Source organism: Pseudophryne corroboree, chromosome 6, assembly GCF_028390025.1.
Source record: "Pseudophryne corroboree isolate aPseCor3 chromosome 6, aPseCor3.hap2, whole genome shotgun sequence".
Classification (NCBI taxonomy): Eukaryota; Metazoa; Chordata; class Amphibia; order Anura; family Myobatrachidae; genus Pseudophryne; species Pseudophryne corroboree.
In genome coordinates, this window is record NC_086449.1 from 161173504 (window position 1) to 161197981 (window position 24478).

At 47.6% G+C, this 24478-nt stretch overlaps 1 protein-coding gene across 1 annotated transcript in view; it reads left to right on the forward strand.

The window, feature by feature from the left end:
* Nucleotides 1-24478, forward strand: part of CDS2 (CDP-diacylglycerol synthase 2) — a 155507-nt gene that overhangs the window by 66530 nt on the left and 64499 nt on the right. Inside the window, exons 2-5 of the mRNA XM_063932058.1 lie at nt 11429-11574; nt 18764-18860; nt 18943-19040; nt 22125-22264. Of these exons, the coding sequence (XP_063788128.1) occupies nt 11429-11574; nt 18764-18860; nt 18943-19040; nt 22125-22264 (481 nt within the window). The remainder of the gene's footprint in view (nt 1-11428; nt 11575-18763; nt 18861-18942; nt 19041-22124; nt 22265-24478) is intronic.

The following is a 24478-nucleotide window of genomic DNA, read 5'->3' on the forward strand; positions in this document are numbered from 1 at the left end:
ATGTCAGGGACACGACAGTGGTCAGGTGATACAGATCCCATACGGCAGATGGAAGTATTGCTGTATAAAGGGAAGGAGTTATTTGGGGGTCGGTCCATCGGACCTGGGGACCACAGCAACAGCTGGGAAATCCAACCTTTTTTACCCCAAGTTACATCTCAGCTAAAAAAGACACCGTCTTTTCAGCCTCAATCTTTCCTTTCCCATGAGGGCATGCAGGCAAAAGGCCAGTCATATCTGCCCAGACATAGAGGTAAGGGAAGTAGACTGCAGCAGGCAGCCCTTTCCCAGGAAAAGAAGCCCTCCACCGCGTCTGCCAAGTCCTCAGCATGACGCTGGGGCCGTGCAAGCGGACTCAAGGTGGGGGGGTAGTCTCAAGAGTCTCAGGGCGCAGTGGGATCACTCGCAAGTTGACCCCTAGATCGTACGAGTATTATCCCAGGGGTAAAGATTGGAGAGTCGAGACATCTTCTCCTCGCAGGTTCCTGAAGTCTGCTTTACCAACGGCTCCCTCCGACAGGGAGGCAGCATTGGAAACAATTCACAAGCTGTATATCCAGCAGGTGATAATCAAAGTACCCCTCCTACGACAAGGAAAAGGGTATTATTTTTCCACACTATATTGTGGTACTGAAGCCAGACGGCTTGGTGACACATAGTCTAAATCTAAAATGTTTTGAACACTTACATAAAAGGTTCAAATCGAGATAAAGTCACTCAGAGCAGTGATAGCGAACCGGAAAAAAGGGGACTATATGGTGTCCCTGGACATCAAGGATTACCTCCATGTCCAAATTTTGTCCTTCTCATCAAGGGTACCTCTGGTTCGTGGTACAGAACTGTCAATATCAGTTTCAGACGATGCCGTTTGAATTATCCACGGCACCCCGGGCCTTTTTACCAAGGTAATGGCCGAAAAGATGTTTCTTCAAAGAAAAAAGGCATCTAAATTATCCCTTACTTGCACGACCTAAAAAGGGCAAGTTCCAGAGAACAGTTGGAGGTCGGAAGAGCACTATCTAAAGTAGTTCTTCGACGGCACGACTGGATTCTAAATATTCCAAGAATCGCAGCTGTTTTCCGACGATACGTCTGCTGTCCCTAGGGATGATTCTGGACACGGTTCAGAAAAAGGTTTTTCTTCCCGAGGAAAAAGCCAAGGAGTTATCCGACCTGTCAGGAACCTCCTAAAACCAGGAAAGGTGTCTGTACATCAATGCACAAGAGTCCTGGGAAAAATGGTGGCTTTTTACGAAGCAATTCCATTCGGCAGATTCCATGCAAGAATTTTCCAAAGGGATCTGTTGGACAAATGGTCAGGGTCGCATCCTCAGATGCACCTGCGAATAACCCTGTCGCCAAGGACAAGGGTATATCTTCTGTGGTGGTTGCAAAAGGCTCATCTATTGGAGGGCCGCAGATTCGGCATACAGGATTTGATCCTGGTGACCACGGACGCCAGCCTGAGAGGTTGGGGAGCAGTCACACAAGGAAGAAACTTCCAGGGGGTATGGACGAACCTGGAAAAGTCTCTTCACATAAACATTCTGGTACTAAGAGCAATCTAAAATGCTCTAAGCCAGGCGGAACCACTCCTGCAAGGAAAACCGGTGTTGATTCAGTCGGACAACATCACGGCGGTCGCCCATGTAAACAGACAGGGCGGCACAAGAAGCAGGAGTGCAATGGCAGAAGCTGCCAAGATTCTTCGCTGGGCGGAGAATCACGTAATAGCACTGTCAGCAGTGTTCTTCCCGGGCGTGGACAACTGGGAAGCAGACTTCCTCAGCAGACACGATATTCACCCGGGAGAGGGGGGTCTTCATCCAGAAGTCTTCCACATGCTAATAAACTGTTGGGAAAGACCAATGGTAGACATGATGGCGTCTCGCCTCAACAAGAAACTGGACAAGTATTGCGCCAGGTCAAGAGATCCACAGGCAATAGCTGTGGACGCACTGGTAACACCTTGGGTGTACAAATCAGTATATGTGTTTCCTCCTCTGCCTCTCATACCAAAGGTATTGAAGATTATACGGTGAGGAGGAGTAAGAACAATACTAGTGGCTCCGGATTGGCCAAGAAGGACTTGGTACCCGGAACTTCAAGAGTTGGTCACGGACGACCCGTGCCCTCTACTTCTGAGAAGGGACCTGCTACAACAGGGTCCCTGTCTCTTTCAAGACTTACCGCGGCTGCGTTTGACGGCATGGCGGTTGAACGCCAGATCCTAAAAGGGAAAGGCATTCCAGAAGAAGTCATTCCTACCTTGATTAAGGCAAGGAAGGAAGTCACCGCGAAACATTATCACCGCATTTGGCGAAAATATGTCGCGTGGTGCGAGGATCGGAGTGTTCCGACGGAGGAATTTCAACTGGGTCGTTTCCTACATTTCCTACAATCAGGATTGTCTATGGGTCTCAAATTGAGATCTATTAAGGTTCAAATTTCGGCCCTGTCAATATTCTTCCAAAAAGAATTGGCCTCAGTTCCTGAGGTACAGACTTTTGTTAAAGGAGTACTGCATATACAGCCTCCTGTGGTGCCTCCGGTGGCACCGTGGGATCTAAATGTAGTTTTAGATTTCCTCAAATCCCATTGGTTTGAACCATTGAAAAAGGTGGATTTTAAATATCTCACATGGAAAGTGACTATGTTACTGGCCCTGGCTTCCGCCAGGAGAGTATCTGAATTGGCGGCTTTATCTTATAAAAGCCCTTATCTAATCTTCCATTCGGATAGGGCAGAACTGAGGACTCGTCCGCATTTTCTCCCTAAGGTGGTATCAGCGTTTCACCTGAACCAACCTATTGTGGTGCCTGCGGCCACTGGCGACTTGGAGGACTCCAAGTTGTTGGACGTTGTCAGAGCCTTAAAAATATACATTTCAAGGACGGCTGAAGTCAGAAAATCTGACTCGCTGTTGATACTATATGCACCCAACAAGTTGGGTGCCCCTGCTTCTAAGCAGACGATTGCTCGTTGGATTTGTAACACAATTCAACTTGCTCATTCTGTGGCAGGCCTGCCACAGCCTAAATCTGTTAAGGCCCATTCCACAAGGAAGGTGGGCTCATCTTGGGCGGCTGCCCGAGGGGTCTCGGCATTACAATTCTGTCGAGCAGCTACGTGGTCGGGGGAAAACACGTTTGTAAAATTCTACAAATTTGATACCCTGGCAAAAGAGGACTTGGAATTCTCTCATTCGGTGCTGCAGAGTCATCCGCACTCTCCCGCCCGTTTGGGAGCTTTGGTATAATCCCCATGGTCCTTTCAGGAACCCCAGCATCCACTTAGGACGATAGAGAAAATAAGAATTTACTTACCGATAATTCTATTTCTCGGAGTCCGTAGTGGATGCTGGGCGCCCATCCCAAGTGCGGATTATCTGCAATACTGTACATAGTTATTGTTAACAAATTCGGGTTATATTGTTAAGGAGCCATCTTTACGAGGCTCTTTCTGTTATCATACTGTTAACTGGGTTTAGATCACAAGTTGTACGGTGTGATTGGTGTGGCTGGTATGAGTCTTACCCGGGATTCAAATTGCCTCCCTTATTGTGTACGCTCGTCCGGGCACAGTACCTAACTGGAGTCTGGAGGAGGGTCATAGGGGGAGGAGCCAGTGCACACCACCTGATCTGGTAAAAGCTTTACTTTTTTGTGCCCTGTCTCCTGCGGAGCCGCTATTCCCCATGGTCCTTTCAGGAACCCCAGCATCCACTACGGACTCCGAGAAATAGAATTATCGGTAAGTAAATTCTTATTTTTATAAAATTTCTCAGTAAGAAACTTGTGGCCTTGGGGCGCTGTAAAAAAAAAATCAGACGCTTTTTGGTGCTGTGATTCAACAAAAGTTTGGGAACCACTGGCATGATGGTGGTGATGATGATATTATTATTATTATTATTATTATTATTATTTCCCTGTATTTATATGGCGCTACAAGGGATTCACAGCACCCAATCACAGAGTACATACACAAATAATCAAAATACGAGAACAGTGACTTACAATTGAAGACAATATAGGGCAAGTACAGTGTACCTAAACATAGCTGCATCAGCAGACAACACTGAAATAAGTATTAGGGTGGCAGTAAACCACGTGATTAGGTGTCGTCGAAGATGTTTTAAGTAAGAGAAGGAAAAGCACATGAGGGAATTAGGGCCCTGCTCGTGAGAGCTTACATTCTAAAAGGGAGGGTAAGACAGACAGGGGTGACATAGATGGGGTAGACCGTGAGTGTGGAACAGAGTTTTAGGATGAGATTTGGCTTGGTTTGGTGAGGAAGTGGGTCTTGAGAGCCCGTTTGAAGTTTTGTAGAGAGGTGGAGAGTCTGAGGGGGGCGAGAGAGAAAAGTCCAGAGAAAAGAAGCAGCACGTGAAAAATCTTGGTGGGAGGAAGTAATCAGAAGGCAGAAGAGGTGTGGTGCTTTAGCGGAGCGAAAAAGACAGGTAGGAGTGTAAAAGGAGATAAGGTCAAAGATGTAAATGAGAGAGGAATGGATGGGGGCTTTGTCAGTGGGTGTGAGAAGCTTGAGAATTTATTTTACATACATTGGGTAATCTGTTGTCTCAGTACAAGTGAAACTTTTTGAAGCAAGAGGCTAATCTAATGAGGTAAAAATGTAGATTAGTCAATTGGATTGGTCAGATGATTGAATGTTGATGTCAATCCTCCCTCCTTGCTTTATCCAAATGTGCACTACTAGTATATGGAAGGGTCTTAGGGACCGAATCACATGGGTAGAGCTGCCAAGACTTTTGGATAGATGACTCCGTATGCAGTGTCTGAGCAGACCTGAGAGGGACCGAGATAAACTGCAACGCCTCAGAATTTTTGGGCATCTGAAGAGAGAGTAACGAAGAAGCACATATCATAATCAAGGGCTAATGAAAGACTGTAGAATGGGTAAAGAGAGGAAAATATTGATTACTTATTAGTTGTGATCAAGTGATGAAGCACAAAATGGGAAGCAGTGAAAGGAAGAGTGACTTAGGCAGTGAAACACAAGGAAACTTTAGCGAGTACTAATCAGGCTAAAGAAGGGGAAAGAGATCAGAGACTAGAGATTAGCTTAGAGAGAGCTTAGAGGGGGAGAGATAGGAATATAGCAGAGTAGAGGGAGACAGGATACCTGCAGGGATAGAACAGCTGCCGCAGACAGCGAGAGTGAGAGGACAGATGAGGTAAAGGGGATAGAGACTGGCAGGATGGCGGGAGGAAGCTAGTGCAAGGATGGTCATATAGGAGGATAAGTTGAGGTTCTTCCTTGTTGATCAAAGGAATATACAGAGAGGCAGATATGGTGGAGTGTGGATAGAGCAAAGAAGGTGAAGTTTGGACAGGTATGCCGTGAGACCGCTCTGATCCCTTATAGACTTCAATTGTGAATGGAGCTTGATCTCATGTTACCAGTAATTACATAAAGAGCATAGACTATTACTGTGTAAGAATGGAAACAATAATTAAGAGTGTAAGATAGTAGCAGTAATTCTGCAGAAACTGGTTAACCATGGCTATTCTATTAGATATAGCGATTCCCTTTAATTGTAGCCATTGTTGTGGGTGGAGGACTTCAGCTCTCTCTGTATCACAGTTAATGCTGTCCAAGAAGTGTCTAGTTACCTAGAGGATGCTGGGGACTCCGTAAGGACCATGGGGTATAGACGGGCTCCGCAGGAGACATGGACACTATAAAGAACTTTAGATGGGTGTGAACTGGCTCCTCCCTCTATGCCCCTCCTCCAGACCTCAGTTAGATCCTGTGCCCAGAGGAGACTGGGTGCATTACAGGGGAGCTCTCCTGAGTTTCTCTGAAAAAGACTTGTTAGGTTTTTTATTTTCAGGGAGCTCTGCTGGCAACAGGCTCCCTGCATCGTGGGACTGAGGGGAGAGAAGCAGACCTACTTAAGTGATAGGCTCTGCTTCTTAGGCTACTGGACAACATTCACTCCAGAGGGTCTGAACGCAGGTCTCACCCTCGCAGTTTGTCCCGGAGCCGCGCCGCTGTCCCCCTCACAGAGCCGGAAGATAGAAGCCAGGTGAGTATCAGAAGAAAGAAGACTTCAAAGGCGGCTGAAGACTTCAGATCTTCTCTGAGGTAACGCGCAGCCATTGCTCCCACACGCACACACACACACAGCGGGCACTGTAAGGGTGCAGGGCGCAGGGGGGGCGCCATGGGCAGCAATATTAAACCTCATGGGACTGGCTAAAGTATATAGATATACTGGGGAGGCAGTATATAAGATAATCCCCTGCCAGTATTGTGAATTTGAGCGGGACCGAAGCCCGCCGCTGAGGGGGCGGGGCTTGATCCTCCAGCACTAACCAGCGCCATTTTCTCCACAGCACACTGCAGAGAAGCTGGCTCCCCGGACTCTCCCCTGCTGAACACGGTGACAGAGGGCAAAAAAGAGGGGGGGGGGGCATTAGATTGGCGCAGTGAGTGTATATACATATATTGGTATTAAAGCGCTGTTTAACTGGGAATTCTGTTTCCAGAGTCAGGTGGCGCTGGGTGTGTGCTGGCATACTCTCTCTCTGTCTCTCCAAAGGGCCTTAGTGGGGAATTGTCTCCATATAAATATATCCCTGAGTGTGTGGGGGTGTCAGTACGTGTGTGTCGGCATGTCTGAAGCGGAAGGCATATCTAAGGAGGAGGTGGAGCAAATGATTGTGGTGTCGCCGTCGGCAACGCCGACACCGGATTGGTTGGACATGTGGAATGTTTTAAATGCAAATGTGTCTTTATTACATAAGAGATTGGACAAAGCAGAGTCCAGGGATAGAACAGGGAGTCAATCCATGGCTTTGACTTTGTCACAGGGCCCTTCAGGGTCTCAGAAACGTCTCCTATCCCAAGTAGCAGACACTGATACCGACACGGATTCTGACTCCAGTGTCGACTACGATGATGCGAGGTTACACCCAAGGGTGGCCAAAAGTATTCATTACATGATTATTGCAATAAAGGATGTTTTACATATCACAGATGACCCCTCTGTCCCTGACACGAGGGTACACATGTTTAAGGAAAAGAAACCTGAGGTAACCTTTCCACCATCTCATGAGCTGAACGCGTTATTTGAAAAAGCTTGGGAAACTCCAGACAAGAAACTGCAGATTCCCAAAAGAATTCTTATGGCGTATCCTTTCCCTGCGCAGGACAGGTTACGGTGGGAATCCTCACCCAGAGTGGACAAGGCGTAAACGCATTTGTCAAAAAAGGTGGCGCTGCCGTCTCCAGACACAGCAGCCCTCAAGGATCCTGCTGATCGCAGACAGGAAACTACATTAAAATCAATTTATACACATACAGGTGCTTTGCTCAGACCGGCAATAGCATCGGCTTGGGTTTGTAGTGCGGTAGCAGCTTGGACAGATACCTTGTCAGCTGACATTGATACCCTAGATAGGGATACCATTTTATTGACCTTAAGTCATATTAAAGGCGCAGTCTTATATATGAGAGACGCTCAGAGAGACGTTGGGCTACTAGGTTCGAGAGCCAACGCCATGGCGATTTCTGCTAGGCGAGCCCTGTGGACCCGCCAATGGACGGGTGATGCCGACTCAAAGAAGCATATGGAAGTTTTACCTTACAAAGGTAGGATTTTTTTGGGGAAGGTCTCGCGGACCTGGTTTCCACAGCTACCACGGGTAAAAAAAACGACGCAATATCAGATGCAGTCCTTTCGGTCGCATAAGTCCAGAAGAGGTCGGGGCTCTTCCTTCCTCGCCAGAGGTAAGGGTAGAGGGAAAAATTACTGCCGGCTACGGCTAGTTCCCAGGAGCAGAAGTCCTCCCCGGCTTCTACTAAATCCACCGCATGACGCTGGGGCTCCACTGAGGGAGTCTGCGCCAGTGGGGGCGCGTCTTCTACTCTTCAGCCACGTCTGGGTTCAGTCAGACGTGGATCCTTGCGCAATGGAAATTGTATCCCAAGGTTACAAGCTGGAATTCAAAGACGTGCCTCCTTGCCGGTTTTTCAAATCGGCTTTACCAGCTTCTTTCCCAGAAAGGGAGATAGTTTTAGCGGCAATTCAAAAACTGTGTCAACAACAAATGGTTGTCGAGGTTCCCCGGGTTCAACAGGGAAAAGGGTACTATTCAACCCTGTTTGTGGTCCCGAAACCGGATGACTCGGTCAGACCCATTCTAAATTTAAAATCCCTAAACCTGTACTTGGAAAAAGTTCAAATTCAAGATGGAATCGCTCCGGGCAGTAATCTACAGCCTGGAAGGGGGGGGGGGGGGGGGGATTTTATGGTGTCACTGGACATAAGGGATGCATACCTTCATGTCCCCATATATCCCCCTCATCAGGCGTACCTGAGATTCGCTGTACAGGACTGTCATTACCAGTTTCAGACGTTGCCGTTTGGGCTTTCGAGGATTTTCACCAAGGTAATGGCGGAAATGATGGTGCAGGGAGTCACAATTATCCCGTACTTGGACGATCTCCTGATAAAAGCGAGATCGAGAGATCAGTTGCTGAAAAGCGTGGCGCTCTCCCTGGGAGTGCTGCAGCAACATGGCTGGATTCTAAATCTACCAAAGTCACAGTTGGTTCCAACAACTCGACTATCGTTCTTAGGCATGATTCTGGACACGGAACAAAAGAGGGTTTTTCTTCCAACGGAAAAAGCCCAGGAACTCCAGAACATGGTCAGAGACCTGTTAAAACCGAAAAGAGTGTCGGTCCATCAATGCAGTCGAGTACTGGGGGAAATGGTGGCGACCTACGAGGCCATTCCCTTCGGCAGGTTTCATGCGAGGACATTTCAGTGGGACGTTCTGGACAAGTGGTCTGGGTCCCATCTCCAAATTCATCAGAAAATAAGCCTGTCCCCCAGGGCCAGGGTGTCTCTCCTGTGGTGGCTACGGAGTGCTCATCTTCTAGAGGGTCGCAGGTTCGGCATTCAAGACTGGGTTCTGGTGACCACGGACGCGTGCCTCCGAGGTTGAGGAGCAGTCACACAAGGAAGAAACTTTCAGGGGATATGGTCAAGTCAGGAGGCTTGTCTACACATCAACGTACTGGAATTGAGGGCCATATACAACGGCCTACGTGAAGCAGAGAACCTTCTTGGCGACCTACCGGTTCTGATTCAATCAGACAACGTCACAGCCGTGGCTCATGTAAACTGCCAAGGCGGAACAAGGAGCAGAGTGGCAATGGCGGAAGCCACCAGGATTCTTCGCTGGGCGGAAAGTCACATAAGCGCTTTGGCAGCAGTCTTCATTCCGGGAGTGGACAACTGGGAAGCAGACTTCCTCAGCAGACATGATCTCCATCCAGGAGAGTGGGGACTTCATCAAGAAGTTTTTGCAGAGATAACAAGTCAGTGGGGACTTCCTCAAATAGACATGATTGTTTCACGCCTCAACAAGAAGCTTCGGAGGTATTGTGCCAGGTCAAGGGACCCTCAGGCAGTAGCAGTGGACGCCCTTGTGACACCGTGGGTGTTTCAGTCTGTCTATGTGTTCCCTCCTCTTCCACTCATCTCAAAGATATTGAGAATCATAAGACGAAAAAGAGTACAGACAATACTCATTGTACCAGATTGGCCTCGAAGGGCCTGGTATTCAGATCTTCAGGAAATGCTCACAGAAGATCCGTGGCCTCTTCCTCTCAGAGAGGACCTGTTGCAACAGGGGCCCTGCGTGTTCCAAGACTTACAGCGGTTACGTTTGACGGCATGGCGGTTGAACACCGAATCCTAGCTGGGAAAGGCATTCCGGAAGAAGTCATCCCTACTCTGATAAAAGCTAGGAAGGAGGTGACGGCGAAACATTATCACCGTATCTGGAGAAAGTATGTATCTTGGTGTGAATCCAAGAATGCTCCTACGGAAGATTTCCAGCTGGGCCGTTTTCTCCACTTTCTACAGACAGGAGTGGATATGGGCCTAAAATTAGGTTCCATTAAGGTACAGATTTCGGCCCTATCAATTTTCTTTCAGAAGGAATTGGCTTCTCTCCCAGAAGTCCAGACTTTTGTAAAGGGAGTGCTGCACATACAGCCTCCTTTTGTGCCTCCAGTGGCACCATGGGACCTTAACGTGGTGTTACAGTTCCTAAAATCTCACTGGTTTGAACCTCTTCAAACGGTTGAGTTAAGATTTCTCACTTGGAAGGTGGTCATGTTGTTGGACTTGGCATCTGCAAGACTGGTGTCCGAATTGGCGGCTTTGTCACACAAAAGCCCCTATCTGATTTTCCATGTGGATAGAGCAGAATTAAGGACTCGTCCTCAATTTTTGCCTAAGGTGGTTTCATCGTTTCACATGAACCAACCTATTGTGGTACCTGTGGCTACGAATGACTTGGAGGATTCCAAGTCCCTGGATGTAGTCAGGGCCTTAAAAATGTATGTAGCCAGGACGGCTCGGGTTAGGAAAACAGAGGCACTGTTTGTCCTGTATGCAGCCAATAAGGTTGGCGCTCCTGCTTCTAAGCAGACTATTGCTCGCTGGATCTGTAACACGATTCAGCAAGCTCATTCTACGGCTGGATTGCCGTTACCAAATTCGGTAAAGGCCCATTCCATTAGGAAGGTGGGCTCTTCTTGGGCGGCTGCCCGAGGCATCTCGGCGTTACAGCTTTGCCGAGCGGCAACTTGGTCGGGTTAAAACACTTTTGCAAAATTCTACAAGTTTGATACCCTGGCTGATGAGGACCTTATGTTTACTCAATCGGTGCTGCAGAGTCATCCGCACTCTCCCGCTCGGTCTGGAGTTTTGGTATAATCCCCATGGTCCTTACGGAGTCCCCAGCATCCTCTAGGACGTAAGGGAAAATAAGATTTTAAACCTACCGGTAAATCTTTTTCTCCTAGTCCGTAGAGGATGCTGGGCGCCCGTCCCAGTGCGGACATTTTTCTGCAAGGCTTGTATATAGTTATTGCTTACTTAAGGGTTATGTTACAGTTGAGATCAGTCTTTGGCTGGTGGCGTATATTCCATGTTATACGGTGTGGATGGTGTGGGCTGGTATGAATCTTGCCCTTAGATTAACAAAAATCCTTTCCTCGTACTGTCCGTCTCCTCTAGGCACAGTTCTCTAACTGAGGTCTGGAGGAGGGGCATAGAGGGAGGAGCCAGTGCACACCCATCTAAAGTTCTTTATAGTGCCCATGTCTCCTGCGGAGCCCGTCTATACCCTATAGTCCTTACGGAGTCCCCAGCATCCTTTACGGACTAGGAGAAAAAGATTTACCGGTAGGTTTAAAATCTTATTTTTACTTTGTATACATCTAATTTTATGATGTCTCTCTCATTGAGGATTTATTTGCAAAGTGGTTGACAGTCGGGGACCGTTTAGGGGAGGTAACAGGGAATGACTGTAAAACCGCAGGCGAGTGGCAACCGATTTTGTTTAAGTATTTGTTAATAGACATACATGTTTTGTTCCAGGAGGTTGAACCTGACGCTAAAATTATTGATGGAGAGACCGCGTCGGACAGCGACAGCAAAACAGACACTGTCGGCACTCAGCAAGGCACGCCGACGGATGATACTCCGGAAGTCCTCAACCGGGCCTTGTCCAACATGTCATCCAGGTCATACAACATTCATTGTTATGGTCATCTATAGTTGTGCAGTGTGCAAACTAAAACACCGCTTTGAGTACTTATACCTGAAATCTCCAAAAGGAATCCTTTTACAATTGTGTTTATTTGGCCTACAAGGGTTAAATGTTATTGTGGCGAGAACATCACTGTTAATGAAATGAGACAACCGGCTGACTGCACTGTAAGCAGATTACGGGATACCACTGCGCTGCTAAATCCCAGATGGCAGAATTACTGATGGTGCAGTGATAGGAAAAAAAATAAATATTTATTCTCTTTTCGTGATGTTTTTGGTTAAATCTGAGGATTTCTTCCTTCCGTGCCTTTTCTTCTGATATACTTGTGTTTTATCCGCAATCAATGTAAATGCAATCTACGAATTTCCCCAACAGGCCATGTTTTCAGGATTTTTTTCTGTAGGGATAATTACTGGCCCGGCAAAATAGATTCTCACCTGTGCATAGTTAAAGAAGTCAGAAAACTTGACCTGCTGTAGATACTTGAGGCTAGGAGATGAGAATCCTTATTCTTAAGCCAGAGTAGTAGCAGTGTCATGCCGATACATGACAATGCTCATTTCAGCTAGAAAACAGCGATATTCTAACTACATTCGAGGTCTGATTCTGAGTTAAGGGTAAATCAAATATGAGCAAGTTGCACCTTGGCACTGCAGGTGGGGCAGATTTATGTGCACAGGTTTATAGTTGGGGGAAGGGTTTCTCTTAATTCTAGAATGCTGCAAAGACACAGGTTGGCCTGCTTTAACACCCCTACTGCTCAAGAAGAATACAGAAATAGGGAAGGCCAGCTGTAATGATCAAGGAAGGACAGAACGCTCTGCTCCTGGACTTTTCTCTTAATTTATGATTGCCATCACCTGTGCTTAAACACCTTTCATATCCATTAACCTTTTCAACACAAGTGCTGGCAATCATAAATTAAGAGGGAAGTCCAGAAGCAGAGCATTGTGGTCTCCTGGAGAGGGTCAGGTTGGGAGGTATGAAATAGGACATAAAATAATCTTTCTCTTACGTCCTAGAGGATGCTGGGGACTCCGTAAGGACCATGGGGTATAGACGGGCTTCCGCAGGAGACATGGGCACTATAAAGAACTTTTAGATGGGTGTGCACTGGCTCCTCCCTCTATGCCCCTCCTCCAGACCTCAGTTAGATCCTGTGCCCAGAGGAGACTGGGTGCACTACAGGGGAGCTCTCCTGAGTTTCTCTGAAAAAGACTTGTTAGGTTTTTTATTTTCAGGGAGCACTGCTGGCAACAGGCTCCCTGCATCGTGGGACTGAGGGGAGAGAAGCAGACCTACTTAAATGATAGGCTCTGCTTCTTAGGCTGCTGGACACCATTAGCTCCAGAGGGTCGGAACGCAGGTGGCGCTGGGTGTGTGCTGGCATACTCTCTCTCTGTCTCTCCAAAGGGCCTTATTGGGGAACTGTCTCCATATAGATATATCCCTGAGTGTGTGGGGGTGTCGGTACGTGTGTGTCGGCATGTCTGAAGCGGATGGCTAATCTAAGGAGGAGGTGGAGCAGATGATTGTGGTGTCTCCGTCGGCAATGCCGACACCTGATTGGTTGGATATGTTGAATGTTTTAAATGCAAATGTGTCTTTATTACATCAGAGATTGGACAAAGCAGAGTCCAGAGATAGAACAGGGAGTCAATCCATGGCTTTGACTGTGTCACAAGGCCCTGCAGGGTCTCAGAAACGTCTCCTGTCCCAAGTAGCAGACACTGATACCGACACGGATTCTGACTCCAGTGTCGACTACGATGATGCGAGGTTACACCCAAGGGTGGCCAAAAGTATTCATTATATGATTATTGCAATAAAGGATGTTTTACATATCACAGATGACCCCTCTGTCGCTGACACGAGGGTACACATGTTTAAGGAAAAGAAACCTGAGGTAACGTTTCCCCCATCTCATGAGCTGAACGCGTTATTTGAAAAAGCTTGGGAAACTCCAGACAAGAAACTGCAGATTCCCAAAAGAATTCTTATGGCGTATCCTTTCCCTGCGCAGGACAGGTTACGGTGGGAATCCTCACCCAGGGTGGACAAGGCTTTAACGCGCTTGTCCAAAAAGGTGGTGCTACCGTCTCCAGACACGGCAGCCCTCAAGGATCCTGCTGATAGCAGACAGGAAACTACCTTAAAATCAATTTATACACATACGGGTGCCTTGCTCAGACCGGCAATAGCGTCGGCTTGGGTTTGTAGCGCTGTAGCGGCTTGGACGGATACTTTGTCAGCTGACATTGATACCCTGTATAGGGATACCATTTTATTGACCAGGGGTCACATTAAAGACGCAGTCTTATATATGAGAGACGCTCAGAGAGACGTTGGTCTGCTAGGTTCGAGAGCCAACGCCATGGCGATTTCTGCTAGGCGAACCCTGTGGACCTGCCAATGGACGGGTGATGCCGACTGAAAGAGGCATATGGAAGTTTTGCCTTACAAAGGTGAGGATTTATTTGGGGAAGGTCTCGCGTACCTGGTTTCCACAGCTACCACGGGTAAATCTACTTTTTTACCTTATGTTTCCCCACAGCAAAAGAAAACGCTGCAATATCAGATGCAGTCCTTTCGGTTGAATAAGTCCAGAAGAGGTCGGTGCTCTTCCTTCCTCGCCAGAGGTAAGGGTAGAGGGAAATGACTGCCTGCTACTGCTAGTTCCCAGGAGCAGAAGTCCTCCCCGGCTTCTACTAAATCCACCGCATGATGCTGGGGCTCCACTGAGGGAGTCTGCGCCGGTGGGGGCACGTCTTCGACTCTTCAGCCACGTCTGGGTTCAGTCAGACGTGGATCCTTGGGCAATAGAAATTGTATCCCAAGGTTACAAGCTGGAATTCGAAGACGTGCCTCCTCGCCGGTTTTTCAAATCGGCTTTACCAGCTTCTTCCCCAGAAAGGGAGATAGTTTTAGCTGCAATTCAAAAACTGTGTCAACAACAAGTGGTTGTCGAGGTTCCCCTAGTTCAACAGGGGAAGGTGTACTATTCAACCCTATTTGTGGTCCCGAAACCGGATGGCTCGGTCAGACCCATTCTAAATTTAAAATCCCTAAACCTGTACTTGAAAACGTTCAAATTCAAGATGGAATCGCTCCGGGCAGTTATCTACAGCCTGGAAGGGGGGGATTTTATGGTGTCACTGGACATAAAGAATGCATACCTTCATGTCCCCATATATCCCCCTCATCAGGCGTACCTGAGATTCGCTCTACAGGACTGTCATTACCAGTTTCAGACGTTGCCGTTTGGGTTTTCCACGGCCCCGAGGATTTTCACCAAGGTAATGGCGGAAATGATGGCGCTCCTGCGCCGGCAGGGAGTCACAATTATCCCGTACTTAGACAATCTCCTGATAAAAGCGAGATCGAGAGATCAGTTGCTGAAAAGCATGGCGCTCTCCCTGAGAGTGCTGCAGCAACATGGCTGGATTCTGAATCTACCAAAGTCACAGTTGGTTCCAGCAACTCGGCTATCTTTCTTAGGCATGATTCTGGACACGGAACAAAAGAGGGGTTTTCTCCCAATGGAAAAAGCCCAGGAACTCCAGAACATGGTCAGAGACCTGTTAAAACCAAAAAGAGTGTCAGTCCATCAATGCACTCGAGTACTGGGGAAAATGGTGGCGACCTACGAGGCCATCCCCTTTGGCAGGTTTCATGCGAGGACATTTCAGTGGGACCTTCTGGACAAGTGGTCCGGGTCCCATCTTCAAATTCATCAGAAAATAAGCCTGTCCCCCAGGGCCAGGGTGTCTCTCCTGTGGTGGCTACGGAGTGCTCACCTTCTAGAGGGTCGCAGGTTCGGCATTCCGTACTGGGTTCTGGTGACCATGGACGCGAGCCTCCGAGGATGGGGAGCAGTCACACAAGGAATAAACTTTCAGTGACTATGGTCAAGCCAGGAGGCTTGTCTACACATCAACGTACTGGAATTGAGGGCCATATACAACGGCCTACGTCAAGCGGAGAATCATCTTCGCGACCTACCGGTTCTGATTCAATCAAACACCGTCACAGCCGTGGCTCATGTAAACCGCCAAGGCGGGACAAGGAGCAGAGCGGCAATGGCGGAAGCCACCAGGATTCTTCGCTGGGCGGAAAATCACATAAGCGCTTTGGCAGCAGTCTTCATTCCGGGAGTGGACAACTGGGAAGCAGACTTCCTCAGCAGACACGATCTCCATTCAGGAGATTGGGGACTTCATTAAGAAGTTTTTGCAGAGATAACAAGTCATTGGGGACTTCCTCAAATAGACATGATGGCGTCACGCCTCAACAAGAAGCTTCAGAGGTATTGTGCCAGGTCAAGGGACCCTCAGGCAGTAACAGTAGACGCCCTGGTGACACCGTGGGTGTTTCAGACGGTCTATGTGTTCCCTCCTCTTCCACTCATCTCAAAGATATTGAGAATCATAAGACGAAAAAGCGTGCGGACAATACTCATTGTACCAGATTGGCCTCGAAGGGCCTGGTATTCAGATCTTCAGGAAATGCTCACAGAAGGTCCGTGGCCTCTTCCTCTCAGAGAGGACCTGTTGCAACAGGGGCCCTGCGTGTTCCAAGACTTACAGCGGTTACGTTTGACGGCATGGCGGTTGAACACCGAATCCTAGCTGGGAAAGGCAACCCTGAAGAAGTCATCCCTACTCTGATAAAGGCTAAGAAGAAGGTGACGGCGAAACATTATCACCGTGTCTGGAGAAAATATGTATCTTGGTGTGAAGCCAAGAATTCTACTGAGAAATTCCATCTGGGCCGTTTTCTCCACTTTCTACAGACAGGAGTGGATATGGGCCTAAAATTAGGCTCCATTAAGGTACAGATTTCGGCCCTATCAAGTTTCTTTCAGAAGGAATTGGCTTCTCTCCCAGAAGTCCAGACTTTTGTAAAGGGAGTGCTGCACATACAGCCTCCTTTTGTGCCTCCAGTGGCACCATGGGACCTTAACGTGGTGTTACAGTTCCTAAAATCTCACTGGTTTGAACCTCTTCAAACGGTTGAATTAAAATTTCTCACTTGGAAGGTGGTCATGTTGTTAGCCTTGGCATCTGCAAGGCGGGTGTCCGAATTGGTGGCTTTGTCTCACAGAAGCCCCTATCTGATTTTCCATGTGGATAGAGTGGAATTAAGGACTCGTCCTCAATTTTTGCCTACAGTGGTTTCATATGAACCAACCTATTGTGGTACCTGTGGCTACAGATGACTTGGAGGATTCCAAGTCCCTTGATGTAGTCAGGGCCTTAAAAATGTATGTAGCCAGGACGGCTCGAGTTAGGAAAACAGAGGCACTGTTTATCCTGTTTGCAGCCAACAAGGTTGGCGCTCCTGCTTCTAAGCAGACAATTGCTCGCTGGATCTGTAACACGATTCAGCAGGCTCATTATACGGCTGGATTGCCATTACCAAATTCTGTAAAGGCCCATTCCACTAGGAAGGTGGGCTCTTCTTGGGCGGCTGCCCGAGGCGTCTCTTTGCCGAGCTGCGACTTGGTCGGGTTCAAACACTTTTGCAAAATTCTACAAGTTTGATACCCTGGCTGATGAGGACCTCATGTTTGCTCAATCGGTGCTGCAGAGTCATCCGCACTCTCCCGCCCGGTCTGGAGCTTTGGTATAATCCCCATGGTCCTTACGGAGTCCCCAGCATCCTGTAGGACGTAAGAGAAAATAAGATTTTAAACCTACCGGTAAATCTTTTTCTCCTAGTCCGCAGAGGATGCTGGGCGCCCGTCCCAGTGCTGACCTATTTCTGCAAGGCTTGTATATAGTTATTGCTTACATAAGGGTTATGTTACAGTTGAGATCAGCCTTTGGCTGATGCTGTTTTTGTTCATACTGTTGACTGGTTGCGTATATTCCATGTTATACGGTGTGGATGGTGTGGGCTGGTATGAATCTTGCCCTTAGATTAACAAAAATCCTTTCCTTGTACTGTCCGTCTCCTCTGGGCACAGTTTTCTAACTGAGGTCTGGAGGAGGGGCATAGAGGGAGGAGCCAGTGCACACCCATCTAAAGTTCTTTAGTGCCCATGTCTCCTGCGGAGCCCGTCTATACCCCATGGTCCTTACGGAGTCCCCAGCATCCTCTACGGACTAGGAGAAAAAGATTTACCGGTAGGTTTAAAATCTTATTTTCACCCATTCTCTGAGATTTGCATAGCTCCCATGCTTACCATCCTCAGCACGACCTTTTCAATATTTGGTAAGCAGTAGGTATTATACACTTTAGACAGTAAATGCAGATTATATCAAGGCTTCCGTTACATTATTAAACGTGTCTAGTCTGCTCCTTTGTCACTAGATGTCTCTGACAGCAGCCATGTTTGGAAAGACCACACCACACCCAGATAGACAGTAACACCATACCATGTTATCCCGGATATAGGAGGAGTGTGTACTACTCTGGTGAGCACAGCAATTAGCTGCTAGTGATATTAGTAACAGAAGACGTGTCTGTCTGGTCACTGCTGCTGTGCCGCCTGTAATGGGCCATCTTTACCTTCTGCTTCAGGTCATTGCTTGTTATTTTTTTGTCCTTTCACTGTACAACATTATGTAATATGTTACCAGTTTATAAATAAAAGCTGATGCTCGTAAAGTGTACACACTAGGCAATGTGCTCCGTGAGCGACTTCGCCTAGTTTTTTCCTCCCAGGCCTGGCCGCTTGACGGCAGGCATATCGTACAGTGATGTCATGCCGCTGCCAGGCTGTACACGCTGCTTTGGACAGTGAGTTCAAATTGAGCTGCATGTATGTTCGACACGGAGGGACGTTAACGACCCACAGGGCAGCGCATTGGCCATCGTCCGCTGCATTCACGACTATATCGCTCAGGAGGGAGAAAATGAGCCATATAGTTCACTATATCGCTGAGTGTGTATGCACCTTCAGAGGGAAGCCTGTCTCTTGCATATAATAAATACGTTATACGGCACCTGGATGTAGCAGCTTCCATAATGGTTTAGAATTGGAATCAAATGTATATTATAGATATCTATATAATGGAAGATTGCGTTCTCTTGCTGCATTCTGTATTTGGAATACTTTTGTTTTGTTACATTTGTATAATGGCAGCTATGTATGTATTGTATCTTTCGATATTCTGCATAGTGATCTGTTGGCTGTGTCTGTTCTCTCTGACCAGGTGGAAGAACTGGTGGGTCAGGGGCATTCTCACTCTGGCCATGATCGGGTTCTTCTTTATTATCATCTATCTGGGACCCATTGTGCTCATGATGATTGTAAGTGTGACTTCGGGGGAGGGGTCATCACTATAGGTTTAACAATAAACTGATTTTTAACTTCATCCGTCTCTTCCTGCAGGTGATGTGCGTGCAGATAAAATGTTTCCAGGAAATCATCATGATTGGCTACAATGTCTACCATTCCTATGACCTGCCCTGGTTCCGAACGCTTAGCTGGTGGGTAAAGGGGTGGGTAGTGTGTGCGTGTAAGTCTGTTAGCTCATTACTTGCAAATCTTGGATACAGCCAACTGAGCCAATTATGTCTACTCACTAGAGTTTCATAAAAACGGTTATCAGTTCTCAAAACAAAGTCCTCATTTGTTTGGTTTTTTTGTCATTTTTTGGGGTATATGCAATTCACGGTGAATCGCGGCAAATTATCGCCGTTTTTTAATTCGACACAATTCGACAGGTGAATTCCGGCAGGTGGCTGCCGGAATTCACCATATTCAATGAAAAACGGATTCGACAGTCCCGCGGGCGAAAAACGGCCGATTTGCCGGATTTTGCCGCGATTTAAAAAACCGGGAAAAACCCGTAAAAAAAATGGCGTGGGGTCCCCCCTTCAAAGCATAACCAGCCTCGGGCTCTTCGAGCTGGTCCTGGTTCTAAAAATGCGGGGAAAAATTGGGCAGGGATCCCCCGTATTTTTAAAACCAGCACCGGGCTCTGCGCCTGGTGCTGGTGCAAAAAATACGGGGGACAAAAAGAGTAGGGGTCCCCCGTATTTTTTACACCAGCATCGGGCTCCACTAGCTGGACAGATAATGCCACAGCCGGGGGTCACTTTTATACAGTGCCCTGCGGCCGTGGCATTAAATATCCAACTAGTCCCCCGTGGCCGGGGTACCCTGGGGGAGTGGGGACCCCTTCAATCAAGGGGTCCCCCCCCCAGCCACCCAAGGGCCAGGGGTGAAGCCCGAGGCTGTCCCCCCCCCATCCAATGGCTGCGGATGGGAGGCTGATAGCCTTGAGAAAAATGACAAGAATATTGTTTTTTCCAGCAGTACTACAAGTCCCAGCAAGCCTCCCCCGCAAGCTGGTACTTGGAGAACCACAAGTACCAGCATGCGGGAGAAAACCGGGCCCGCTGGTACCTGTAGTTCTACTGGAAAAAAAATACCCAAATAAAAACAGTACACAGACACAGTGACAGTAAAACTTTATTACACACTGCCGACACACACATACTTACCTATGTTGACACGCCGACTGCCACGGTCTCCGACGATCCGAGGGTACCTGTGAAAAAAATTATACTCACCTTCCAGCGTCCAGAGGTACATCCACGTCCAGAGATACATCCACGTACTTGTTAAAAAAAAAAACCGAACACTCGTACCACCGGACTGAAAGGGGTCCCATGCTTTCACATCAGACCCCTTTCCCCGAATGCCGGGACACCACGTGACTCCTGTCACTGAAGTCCCTTCAGCCAATCAGGAAGCGCTACTTCCGTGGCGCTCACCTGATTGGCTGTGCGCTGTCTGAGCTGTCAGATAGCGCATCGCAAAGCCTCTCCATTACTTTCAATGGTGAGAACTTTGCCGTCTGCGGGGGTTACCCGCGGTCAGCCGCTGACCGGCGGGTGACCTCACCGCTAGCCGCTAAGTTCCCACCATTGAAAGTAATGGACGGAGCTGTGCGATGCGCTGTCTGAGTTCAGACAGCGCACAGCCAATTAGGTGAGCGCAACGAAGTTGCGCTTCCTGATTGGCTTTAGAGACCTTTCTGTGACAGCTGTCACTCTGAGAGGTCTCTCTGCATTCGGGGTAAGGGGTCCCATGTGTAAGCATGGGACCCCTTTCAGTCCGGCATGGTACGGGTGTCCGTTTTTTTTTTTTAACAAGTACGTGGATTTATCTCTGGACCCTGGCTGAGGTGAGTATATTGATCTTTTCTTTTCAGGTATCCGTGGATTCTACTTGGAGAAGAGGACCGATGTCGGCGTGTGAACATAGGTAAGTATGTGTGTGTCGACGTATGAAATAAAGTTTTACTGTCACGGTGTGTGTGTCCTGTTTTTATTTGGGTATTTTTTTTCCAGTAGAACTACAGGTACCAGCGGGCCCGTTTTTCTCCCGCATGCTGGTACTTGTGGTTCTCCAAGTACCAGCTTGCGGGGGAGGCTTGCTGGGACTTGTAGTACTGCTGGAAAAAAACAATATTCTTGTCATTTTTCTCAAGGCTACCAGCCTCCCATCCGCAGCCATTGGATGGGGGGGACAGCCTCGGGCTTCACCCCTGGCCCTTGGGTGGCTGGGGGGGGGACCCCTTGATTGAAGGGGTCCCCACTCCCCCAGGGTACCCCGGCCAGGGGTGACTAGTTGGATATTTAATGCCACGGCCGCAGGGCACTGTATAAAAGTGACCCCCGGCTGTGGCATTATCTGTCCAGCTAGTGGAGCCCGATGCTGGTGTAAAAAATACGGGGGACCCCTACTCTTTTTGTCCCCCGTATTTTTTGCACCAGCACCAGGCGCAGAGCCCGGTGCTGGTTTTAAAAATACGGGGGATCCCTGCCCAATTTCCCCCCGCATTTTTAGAACCAGGACCAGCTCGAAGAGCCCGAGGCTGGTTATGCTTTGGAGGGGGGACCCCACGCCATTTTTTTCAGGGATTTCACCATTCCATCTATAAAAAAAAATAAAAAAATAAAAAATATTATTTTTAAAAATATATAAATAATACTTGTGCCTCCCAAAAAGACAAACCAAGTACCTAATCCCTTCTAATATAAATAGATCTGATATTACCACGAAAAAAACCCACAAAAAAAATGTTTTAAATTTTTTTTATTGGTTTCACCCTCCAAAGTGTGGCGGATTGAAAATGACGAATTTGCTGTCTAGAAGCACTGCTGTCGAATTTCCAAACTTGAATTGAATATACTTTTGTCGAATTGCAGCACTTGTATCATTGCAGAAAAGTCGAATTTGCAAAAAGTCGAATTTCAAAAAGTCGAATTTTGAAAGTCCGTTTTTTTGACGGAAAGCAGGGGTGAAGCCCGAGGCTGTCCCCCCCCATCCAATGGCTGCGGATGGGAGGCTGGTAGCCTTGAGAAAAATGACAAGAATTGCATTGACAATTTTTTTTTTTTTGGCGAAAAATACCCGAAATTCGACAATTTCGGGAATTCGACCGCAATTGCATATACCCCTTTACCTCATAATGCTTTTGTTTTTTTAAAGTAATGCAGATGTATTTTTATTTATAAGGTTGCTCTATTAAGCACAGTGTAACCTTTGAATGTCCTCAGGTACTTCTTGCTGTGTGTCAATTACTTCTTCTATGGAGAGACGGTCACCGACTACTTCTTTACGTTAGTCCAGAGAGAGGAGCCGCTCCGAATCCTCAGCAAATACCATCGCTTCATCTCCTTCGCCCTCTACTTGACAGGTAGGAAGTTGCTCTCCTGCTCTATTTTATCTTTTGATAATAGAGACTGTACTGTGCTATAAATGTTTGCTGACGCGTTTCATGTGCTGTTCACCACCTCCAACAGTTTGTGTTTTACAGGAAAAGTCCAATTTGAGGTCTTATTTATTTTTATTATTATGCAAGTTGCAAAATAGCTTCAAAGCGTCTGTCTCACAATATGTATGTTTTATTTTACATACTATTTCTTACCAGATATAGGACCTGATGCGACCGCTTTCTCCCATTTTCGAGGCCACTACACATGCGCAGATCCTGTTCTGCGCAAAGAGGAGAATGCGATCGCATTGCTGTGAATGCCTCTGCCTGATTAACAGGCAAAGGCATTTGCAGGGTGGTGACACAGTGCTGCGGGGGCGGCGATTTGACGTTGGGCATCTGTGGTGCGGGTTCTGAGGTAGCTGGGTGACGTCACACACGCCCACTGCGACCAGAAAAATGGCTGTCCTGTGCCTGCCATCGCAGTCAGTCTGTGGAGTCAGGAGGGCATCGACAAATCAGCGATGTGATCACCGTTGCATTGTGATTGCATTGCTGCCTGATATTTGCATGTTGGGCGGCCTTGCCCGGTGCCGGTGCTGGGTGGCCCTCAGCATGCAACTGAATGCTGAATAAGGTCCACAGTCAGTATAGAATACATTTAGTATTTACATTTTAATTCAACTTCTTCGTCAGGACAATTTGCTATGTTCTGTCTCTGGCCTCCACTGAAATGTCATAAGCTTACGCAGAGTATTAAATTATTTTAACCACATACAAAGTGCTGCCTGTTCCCACAGTGATGGTGCTATTTTATAATGGTACGTGCTCCATTCTGTACTTGGGAGACAATTATACATGGTGTTCAGGTCACCAGTTCCACTACAGTATAGTTATCTGTAAACTCAATCTTTCTGCAGCAGGGTACACTGTGTTCCACAGGGAATACATCGGGGTGTAGAGATGGATCTTGATCCAGAGGCACCAACAGGCTAAAGTTTTAGACTGTCCCAGAATGCATTGCGGGGCCTCCACTATATAACCCCGCCTCCAGGCGCTGGAGCTCAGTTTTAGAGTTGGTGCCTGCATGAAGCAGGTCACTTAACAGGGGCTGCGCTAGGCAGCCCTGAAAAAGCTTTTTAGAGGACTTCAAGGGCTGCAGCACCTCATATGTCAGTGTGACATGCTGTGCTGCGGCTCCATCACCTCCCCAGCAGCGTTGCATACTCCCGCTGACTCTGTTCCCAGGTACTTGCGGCGGAGGCGCTCCGGTTCCTAGGCACACCATCGCAGATGCTCTCCTGGATCGCGTGGCTACTTCTAAGGGAAGAGGTTTGAGGGTCGCGTTCCGGTAACGGTCTAAGGAGACTCTACGCTGGAGTGGACACTGTGGCCTTGCAGGGATCCCACTATATCCACCAGGGCATGGGAGCACAGGCCGGATACGTAAAATATCCATTTTAATAAGGCTCCATAGTACCAGGTGGTGAGGACCTGTAGCTCCGGGCGCCATCTACTGCTGGTGTTCCCGCCCTGGAGCTGCCTCACACTCTCCCTCACTCTCTGACTGAGACGCTGGGCGCCGTTTTCTAAAATAGATGCGACTGGTCTCTGGGACTGCAGAGAAATGTCTCCTTTGTAAATCCGCCTGTACATCAGCGCCGTGGTTTTGCAAACACTTAAGTGTTCAACACGTCGATATTAAGACAGCGTTAGTTAAGAACAAAAGTGTACCTGTGACAGAATACTGTATATAGTATGAGTATTCTGATACATACATCCGGTCTCAGACTGAGCATTGAGAGAGATATATATATATAGATATATATATATATATATATATATATATATATATATATATATATATCTAATATATATGATTTACAAACAGGCGGCACTCACTGACTTTTTATGAACAAGAAAAGATGACCCCCTCTTGTTGGCTTAACGTTTCGGTTTTATTAACCGTCGTCAGAAGATACACCATATCTTCTGACAACGGTTAATAAAACCGAAACTTTAAGCCAACAAGAGGGGGTCATCTTTTCTTGTTCATAAAAAGTCCGTGAGTGCCGCCTGTTTGTATATCCTACATTGCTGCTATGCTGTGGAGGGCACCGGGCCAGCTGATTTAGTTTCATATATGGGAGTGCTGAATATCTGCTATTTATATATTTATTTATATATATATATATA